A 9,723-nucleotide genomic window follows, 5' to 3' on the forward strand; every position below is an offset into this window, starting at 1 on the left:
TAAGCAGGTCACTGGTCCCTTTATTGTTGGATATCTCTCACTGGTGTGCATAGAAGCCAGTGCCAGTGCTCACTTTCAATCTGTGGTGGTCCCAAATCCCTTTGTAGTTCTGTCTACTCTCACAGAGACTGGTGCCCATGTGATCAGGCCTCTAGTTCCTTAGTTGATGGGGCTGCTCTCTGTTTGGCTGAGCTAGTGGTAACCATGTTCTGATTGGCTCTGCTGGATTTCCCAGGATTGTCTTTTTAAAATATGAATCACTATTGTATTTTCCAGTAATTTGGTCACTATCTATAATTAATAATCATTTGCTATCCTTTTCTTAAATTTTTTACTGTGGTGAATAATATTAATATAATATCTAATACAAAATAAATTTGTATAAATGAAAAAGTTTTCACATGTGCACTGAATGTACACATATAAATGTGGTTGAAGAGCCCATATGAGGTGCCAGGGATGGAAATTGTTTCAGATGCATGCAAAGGCAAATGCCTTATCCTGTGTACTATCTCTCCAATCCCTTAATTTAAAATGTTTATTTAAAAAAACATTGTACACTTTAGTCCCTTTTCTGCTATGTATGTTACAATAAAATTTTGAATGAAGTCAGCAGAACAAAAATCATAGATGCAGAACATACTCTCTCAGGACCACTTCAATAGTACAACAAGTATAAGGGAATAGCTGCACTCAGCTGACTCAGTTTTGATCCCTGGTATCCCATATGTTATCTTGAGTCCCATCAGGAATGACCCCAAAGCACAGAGCCAGGAATAAACCTTGAGCACTGTGAGCTGTGATCCATTAACTACAATAATGATCTGCCTCATTTGTGATATTTAAATATACACCAGGAGAGCAAGTTTCTATCAAAGCTGAAGCAAAAGGAGAACTGATCTACACAATCATGCTAGTAGAAGGACTTAGAGGGAGCTATTCAAGTTGTTTGTAAACTGATTATGGGTATCGTGTCAGAATTATTTGTATAAGAAGTAATCATTAACAGTATAATAAATAGCAGAATCTCAATTTTAAAAATAGAGAATATATAGGATACCACTACCAAACCACTTCATTTTATTTGCACAATTTCTTTTTTTTTAATTTTTATTGTGATCAAAGTGACTTACTTCACAGAAATATTTAGGGCACATACTGACAATGAATGAGGGGCATTCCCACCACTATTGTTGTCTTCCCTCCACCTCTGTTCTCAGCAGGCATCCCATATCTCCTACTTTTATGCCCCCATAATGCTAGTGTAACTGTTACCCACTTGTACAGCTTTTTGTAAATTGGGTATTTATTCTGTTGTCGTTGACTATGGGTTTGATGTTCAAGTCTGATCGTTTTTTATTTCCACTAAATATTCATTCGACTATCTTGTCTTGGTACCATGCATTTCCCCCCTCAAATTGTGAGGCTGAACAAGATGATGCCAGTAATGTGGTTCTGTTGGATATATATGAAATGATTAAGGAGAAGAAAATAATAACAAAATCAAAAGGAAAAGGAAAAGGAGAAAAAGAAAGAAAAGAAAAGGGTAACAAAACAAAGCAAAATAAACAAAAATAGCAAAAAAAGAAAACAGAAAGAAAAACAAAAACAATAAGGCAGTAATAACAAAAGTACAACATGAATGAAAAAAGAACACCCCCAAAAGCAAACCAAAACAAACCAATATGTACAGGGTTTTTGATCTGAGCTTTTATCTCAGGAAAGACTTGTAGGTTTTTGTACCAAGCAGAACCAACTCTGATAAAGTTGAAGAAAAAATAAAGCAAAAAAATTTTACATATATGCATATAATAGAAGAAATAAATAAATTTTAAAAAAGGAATTAAAGAAAAATGCTGTTTAAGAGGTTAATTTATATTTGGGGTTAAACAGACTAGGGGGTATTGTTATAAAGGTATTAAACACATAAATAAAATAAAGGCTTCCCCATTAAGTATTTTGAGATTTTCTTGTGGGAGTGTAATCCAGGGGACTTTTTTATGGGGACGTCACACCTGGCAGTGCTCAGGGTTACTTCTGGCTCTACCAGGAGCGATTTCTGAACATAGAGCTCTCTGAGAGCTGCCGGGTGGGTGGACCATATGGGATGCCGGGATTCAAACCACTGTCCTTCAGCATAAAAGGCAAATGCCCTGCCTCCATGATATCTATCTCTCCAGCCCCCAGGGGACTTTTTCATCACATGTCGTGTCTTTTTGAAATTGAGGAATGTTTTGCAGCCATAAGAGATCAGGTAGTGTTCTTGGGCTGGGGATCCTTCTGGGGCTGAATCAGTAGCATGCAATAGTCCAGGATTAGGAGGGTGGGAAGAAAGGCCATAAAGCATGAGTCAGCAGGAGTGTTGGTTCTAGTTTCTTGTCGAGGTACGAGATGAGGGACTGAGTGTCCTTTCAGTTTGGGAGTTGGGTGGTGGTTTATTGGGTTAGAAAGTTGGTCTCGGTACCTAATGGGTTGAGAACTGAGGGTAGAGAGGGTTAAATAAGAAAGGATAATGGATCAGGGTTGGGGGATGAGAGGATAGAAGGATTTCTGACTGGGAGAGGAGGGATAATATGTAGGAGGAGCTATGTACACTTTAGAAATGGCTTGTTTACATTTTAGGTTTGGAAATCAGAGAGGAGTCCACTGTCAACAAACTCATGCCCACATAAAGACAGACAGTAGAGTTCTATTCTTTGGTTGTTGTTGGTGGCCTGGCCCTCATAGGATGGTTCTGAGATCTTAAGAAATAATTGGGTTAAGAAGAGATAAATTGTTTGTAATCACGGTGTTTAAATAAAGATAATTATAAAAAAAGAAGAGATAAATAATTGGCTAAGAATCGAATTGGGGGGGCCGGGCGGTGGCGCTGGAGGTAAGGTGCCTGCCTTACCTGCGCTAGCCTTGGACGGACCGCGGTTCGATCCCCCGGTGTCCCATATGGTCCCCCAAGCCAGGAGGGACTTCTGAGCGCATAGCCAGGAGTAACCTCTGAGCGTTACCGGGTGTGGCCCAAAAACCAAAAAAAAAAAAAAAGAATCGAATTGGGAGAGAAAGAAGGGGTAAAACAAACAATAAGAGAGAGAAAAAAAGAAGTAAATAAGGTAAAATTAGGTTGAAAAGGTTGGGCCAATGTGGCCGTGCTGGAGGATTTTCCACATTCAAGGCTCTTCATCATTGATGGGGGTGGTCTTTGCTAGATAAAGGTTTCAGGGTTATATACTAACCAGAGCTTTTTAGTATAGGCCCAGTTTTTGTGTCTAGAGTACTAAGCAATGTGATAGTGAGGCAATAAGTTATGGCTACCCTTAGTAGTGTCATCCACTGCATCTTAAGTAAGGAGGTAACTTTCCTAAGGAGCAAATGTCAGCGAGGGCTTTATTTAACATAGATTGAATTAAATCGAATTTATTTAGCATAGAAGAATAAAAGAGAGAGGGAGAGAAGTTGCGGGAAAAAGTGAGAAAGAGAGAGAGAAAGATGAAAAAAATAGTGGTTTGCCAAAACGTGTTCGATGAGTGGAACCTCTAACATAAGTCTGTAATGTACCTGTGAGTGTTATGGTGGCCTGAATGACCATATGCTTTGGGACCTGTGAAAGGTGCATGCCACTCCCCGCCTGGGTCCCCAAGTGCGCAAACTGTGGTGACCTGGTGGTTCCAATTTCTGTATTTTTAACAAAAAATGTGTTTGTATTTTAGTATTTCTACCTTGACATCATCTTAATATTAATATTGGATGTGAAATGCTCACCCTCAGGGATGTAGGTAACGTTTTCCATGTCATCACAGCTAGTTCATCTTTTACAGGATGGCTTGGCAAATAGCCTATATATATATATATATATATATATATATATATATATATATATATATATGTATATATATATGTATATATATTATTTATGGGCCAGAATGTCTCTGTCAGAAGACTGTTTTGCCACTATTATGTAAAAATATGTATTGAGAATGGTATGATATTCATAAATCTGTTCAAATAAAAATTCATTTACAAAACAGTGGACTATAGTTTTCAAGTCCCTGCTTTAGTAAAATTAGAGGGTAGGACATAGGGTTTGAATTTTTTTTTTTTTGGTTTTTTTTTTTTTTTTGGTTTTTGGGCCACACCCGGTAATGCTCAGGGGTTACTCCTGGCTATATGCTCAGAAGTTGCTCCTGGCTTGGGGGACCATATGGGACGCAGGCACCTTACCTTTAGCGCCACCGCCCGACCCCAGGGTTTGAATTTCTTATTACTTTGATGTCAGAAACAATTTCTTAGTAGCCGATTATATGTAAATGTCAACCCATCTGAATTGGATATTAACAAAAATAACACTGCAGATTTACTTCTGCATATGTGAATATTTGGATTTAAGGTAGTTGTCATATTCTTTTTTTTTGGGGGGGGGTTTTGGGCCACACCCAGCAGTGCTCAGGGGTTACTCCTGGCTGTCTGCTCAGAAATAGCTCCTGGCAGGCACGGGGGACCATATGGGACACCGGGATTCAAACCAACCACCTTTGGTCCTGGATCGGCTGCTTGCAAGGCAAACGCTGCTGTGCTATCTCTCCGGGCCCAGTTGTCATATTCTTAAATTCTTTTGTTTAAGGTTTTATTTTAGGCACTGTGGTTTACATTGTTGTTTATAAGTTTTCATGTAGGACACATTTCAAACTACAACCTCTATTATGGTTCTACTTCCTTTCAACATAGTCCCAGTTTCTCCCTGCCCACATCTTATTCCCGCCCCTTCCTCCCACTGGTAAAGAGTTTGAAGATTAGAACCTGGGCTGCTCACACGTAAGAGAAATAGCGTAACTACTGTACGAGATCTCTCGCTAGCACTTTATCTGTGAGTTCTTATGTATGTTGAATATTTTTTGAAATGTTTAAATATAGTTGTCTGTTTCATGAGCGTTTATTTCTATTATACTTGATGATTTAAGTTCCTATTTTAGAAGTGGTGTTTTTATGTAAGTGTAGCAAAATCCATGTCTTAGGTTTTGTCTCAATTTTGGTGGTGGAAGGGGGATTAGTGAGAATTTTAATTTTGTGGTTCTATTATGTCTTCTTTACAGAATTTCAATTTTTGTGGATTTTTAATTTTCCCATTATTGTCTAGGTATCATAGGATACATTTAATATGTTTGCATTCTGCTTCCTCAACATGCATGTTTTTTAAAAGACTGCAGCTATACATTATCTTTACATGTCTATATATGCACATGTTTTGAGTTTTTGTCCTGAATCATTGTACTTATTTTTCAGGTCCTCTTTGTGTGGCTTATAATTTATTCTGTACTTAATCATTCTGCCTGTACATTTCTACTGACTACAAACTGCTCATTGTCTTCTTCCTTATCTCTTGTAACTTTTCTTGCTGTCATTGTTGCCATTAAGTTTTAGCGACGAGATTGTGACAAACTGTGTACTGGAATTTCATCATTTTCTCGTTTAATATGGAATGTTTGAAATGTGGCATTCTATACTTTAAGATAGTAATGCAAGGTAAGTTTATCTAGATTTTGATGTAGTTTTTATGCTTGTATTGAATACTTTTGGTTAAACTGTTGGGAAGAAGGCATATAGGTGGTCAACACTGTCTTCTGCCAGTTTGTTTTATTCCTAATACATTATATCTTGCACAAAATATACCTGCCTATATATTTATCTCCTTTTTTTTTGGTTTTTGGGCCACACCCGGCGGTGCTCAGGGGATACTCCTGGCTGTCTGCTCAGAAATAGCTCCTGGCAGGCACGGGGGACCATATGGGACACCGGGATTCGAACCAACCACCTTTGGTCCTGGATCAGCTGCTTGCAAGGCAAACGCCGCTGTGCTATCTCTCCAGGACTATATTTATCTCCTTTTTATTTATACTTATTGTCTACACATATATGCAGAAAGACTTTTTTACTATTTTTTTCTCTAATTGAGGTTAGCTGAGGTGACCATATGACATAGCAAGTACTTTTTCAATGAATTCTGTTTTCCTAACTTGGAGTAAATTAGGGCCTTGAGATGTATTCTAAAGATGTTAAAATATGACTCACCCTAAAACAGGTTTATGAAGATGGACCAAGAATCCGTACCCACACTAATGGATTTTGCTGCAAAGAGTCTGCTGAGTAATGAGCCTATAGCTATCCAGTCATTGGAAGTTCTCCCTAAACAACTCTACATTCCACTCTTTAAGAATGCTTTCTTAGGAAGGCATAAGAAAGTGCTAAATGCAATGGTGAGAGTTTGGCCTTTTCACTGCCTGCACATCGGGACACTGGATATACAAGAACCACCTTATGAAATATTGGAAGCCATATTGGATGGTCTTCAGTTCCTACCTATCCAGAACACTTCCTCAGGGTAAGGCTAATCCAGTAGAACTGTAGTGAATTAGGAGGCATAAAGGTTGGTTCTGGTATTGGGGGATACCAAAAGGCTCCTCAAAATAAACAGAAATTCATGTTTATGATGGGTATATGTCTATTATCCTGTAGTGAAGTGACCTTAAGTACTCCTAAGTTTTAACAGGGCCAACTATAGAATTAAGTGGATTGAGGATACTTTGGATTTACTTACCAAGTCTGATTTCTTAGAAGGGCATTGCCTAGGAGAACCAGAAGTGAAGAAATTGTAAGGAAAAGAGTGAAAGATGCTTCGGAAAGAACATGTTTGTGAATGACATGTGGATTATAATTGTGATTGTAAAATGTAAATGTAAATGTAAAATGTACTGTCCCAGCTGCACTTTTTTTTTGCTTAGTATAACAAAGCCTACTACCATCCCTATGTTCTGTTTCTTTTCTCCATTACAGGGGCCCAAAACTGAGGATCTTGGATCTAAGGCAGTCTCAGGACTGTGGAATAACATGCTATTATGGATTCCAACAGAAATTGTGTTCACACTCCTGTGTTAATTCTCAGAACTCCATTTTGAAAATAGAAGAAGTTCAGCATAGGGGTATGGTCAGTGAAACAGTCACTTCTGAGTCTGCATCGTCCTGGAAGCCCATCGAATTATTAGTCAACCTTTCCTTCAACTCTAATTTGAGAACAAAGCAATTTCTTCTTTTACTTAAGAGTAAGATTGAGCAGAGTTTTGGGTCCTTGCACCTCTGCTGCAGATATTTGCAAATTAATCACATTTCTATGTATACCAGTAACCTACAGATCCTGGATCCAGCATGCGTTGATCATCTAGAAGTGAACCGGGTTCACCTGAGTAAAATCATCACCCTTTTTCCTCAGTTGATTCACCTAAACAGACTTATGCTGTCTAGTATTCCCTTTCAGTCCTGTAATGGGTCAAACTTTGAAACCTTTCTCACCTGGCTTGGGAAGTTGGACATGCTTCAGGAGCTCAGCGTTTCTTTTTTCTCCCTGACTGATCAACTGCACAAAGCGCTCAGGTAAAGGAGGAGGGTAGGGATGGGATGGGAAAGGGCCCTCGCTTAAGTAATGTTGATCCTCTGTTTTTCCTTCTGTCTCATCATGGGGATAATGAGAGCAGAGAAGCACTTGTGTAGTGGAGAATACCAAGGATAGAAAAAAAATCATTCATATGTTCAGTTGCCCAGTCAAACATGTGTACATGCCACGAGACTTCTCTAGATAAATAGTTAGAAAATGTTTCAGGTTCTGCCTAATTGGAGTAGATAGTCTCATAGAGAAACCACAAGCAGTCACCTAAAGATATTTTTGAACCATAGCACTTATTTATATCTTTATGGATGAGGACAATAATGAACACTGCCAAATTATTTTTCTTTAGTAATTTCATTGAAGCTTACATCCTAAATGGAGATCTTATTTCCTGGTGAATAATGCAAATGACCACTCATTTGATTGATTTGTCCCACCCATCTTAAATAAAAAAGCAATGAAGATTCACCATTGATTATGTTTTTTTTCTGTTTTTTCTCTCTTTATTCCCATAAACTGTCAACTGATACTGTAATGTATATTTTAAATATTAAGAATGTGACCCTTGGGGCCGGATAGATCGCTTGGAAGTAAGGCAATCTGCATGCCTTGCATGTAGAAGGACAGTGGTTTGAATCCTGGCATCCCATATGGTTCCCAGAGCCTGTCAGGAGTGATTTCTGAGCTAGAGCCAGGAGTTACCCTTGAGCACTGCAGGGTGTGACTCAAAAAACTAAAAAAAAAAGAATGTGACTCTTGCATAGTAATAGTTCCTATCCCAAGGTCTTACATGTGTAGGTTTTAGCTCCAAAATTCAAATAGCTAAACTAACTGTTGCAATTATTCAGAAAATAGTTTTTAGTACTATTATATAATTCTACCCTTTTATCCATCTATCCATCCATCAATTAATCCATCTATACATCTATAACCACAGCTCAGGATCACTGGGCTGTTCCAATATCTTCTTCTAGAGTAATCTTTCTTTATTTTCTTAACAGCATCCTGCAGAGTTATGCTCATTTGAATTCACTGAGGCTCCCATTCTGTCAACTTTCTAACAAAGACCTCACTGTGCTCTCACAGAGCGATCTGGTCACCCATTTAACACGACTAGATCTGAGCAGCAACCAGATATTCTGGAGAGGTTATGAACCCTTTCTGGCTCTGCTGGTGAGAGTTTCTGGAACCTTGCAACATTTGGAGATAAACAACTGCAAAATCACCGATTCTGAGCTCTCTGCTATCCTCCCAGCCCTGAGCCACTGTTCTCATCTCCGTGTCTTGAGCTTGGCCTACAATTCCCTGACAATGGCTGCCCTCGTGAATCTTTTGAAAAGTTTAATAGCCTTGTCAAATCTGAGGCGTGTCGTTTACCCTGTACCTCTCCATTGCTATGAACTTGGAAGAATTGAAGGCCATTTGGATCGAAATAAACTCGCTGAAGCTAAAGCTCATTTGAACTTGGTGCTACAGATGGCACAGCGGAATGATATATACTGGACCATTTTATAATGGTGATTTTCTTCTTCTAGTTAACACTTATTGGGTACAGAGCATCAATTGGACCAGTTATAGCAATTGATTTCCCTGCTCAATTGGTTTGGTTCTATTATAGACTAATCACTGTGGAGAAAATTTATATCTATAAAAATGATTTCTGGCGCTGTAGTTAATGACTGAATAGTTTTTACTCTTGGATCTTTAAACATCTTGGTCTTATGATTCCTTTTTTTGCTTGATGAGAAACAAGTGCTAAGTTAAAGGAAACAAACTATTTCTGCACTTTATCAGCACTTTGCTATACCCTTTGTTAACTTTTTTGTCATATAGTTACTCTTCTTTGAGCAAATCTAATGATTTGGGTAGTGTTCCAGGTGCTACGAAACAAAAATTCCCTTGTCTCAACTCACTTGGTACATAAAGATCCTTGATTTGTCACTCTTAACATTTTTTCTACAGACATTCGAAAAACTTTCTTTCTACCTTATTCATGCCTCCTACATATCTTGTGTGCATTTTCTTATACACTCTTCTCAAACCATGGTGATCATTATCAGTTGTTGGACAGCTTTTCAGCCTTCAGCGGAGATCTTTTATTATCTTTAATAATTTCAACAGGTCTTGCCTACTTAATATATATGTTTCCCTTCAATATATTGTACGTATGCTTCAAGTTATATATCATCCTGGATGCATTTGTTCCCTGTGTTCTTCCAGTATAGTTGCACTCCTCAGTGAGGTACACTCTAGTCATACTTCACTAAAGGACACTAAGCGTTTATTTCATTTGAAAA

The 9,723-nt window shown here is 38.3% G+C and overlaps 1 protein-coding gene across 1 annotated transcript; it reads left to right on the forward strand.

Moving 5' to 3' along the window:
* Positions 1-6,077: 6,077 nt before the first annotated feature.
* Positions 6,078-8,941, forward strand: LOC125998900 (melanoma antigen preferentially expressed in tumors-like). Its single transcript, XM_049766931.1, has 3 exons — positions 6,078-6,367; positions 6,820-7,413; positions 8,428-8,941. The coding sequence occupies exons 1-3, from the start codon at positions 6,078-6,080 to the stop codon at positions 8,939-8,941; spliced, it is 1,398 nt and encodes a 465-aa protein (XP_049622888.1).
* The last annotated feature ends 782 nt before the right edge of the window (positions 8,942-9,723 follow it).

The sequence above is a fragment of the Suncus etruscus genome, chromosome X (genome assembly GCF_024139225.1).
Source record: "Suncus etruscus isolate mSunEtr1 chromosome X, mSunEtr1.pri.cur, whole genome shotgun sequence".
NCBI lineage: Eukaryota > Metazoa > Chordata > Mammalia > Eulipotyphla > Soricidae > Suncus > Suncus etruscus.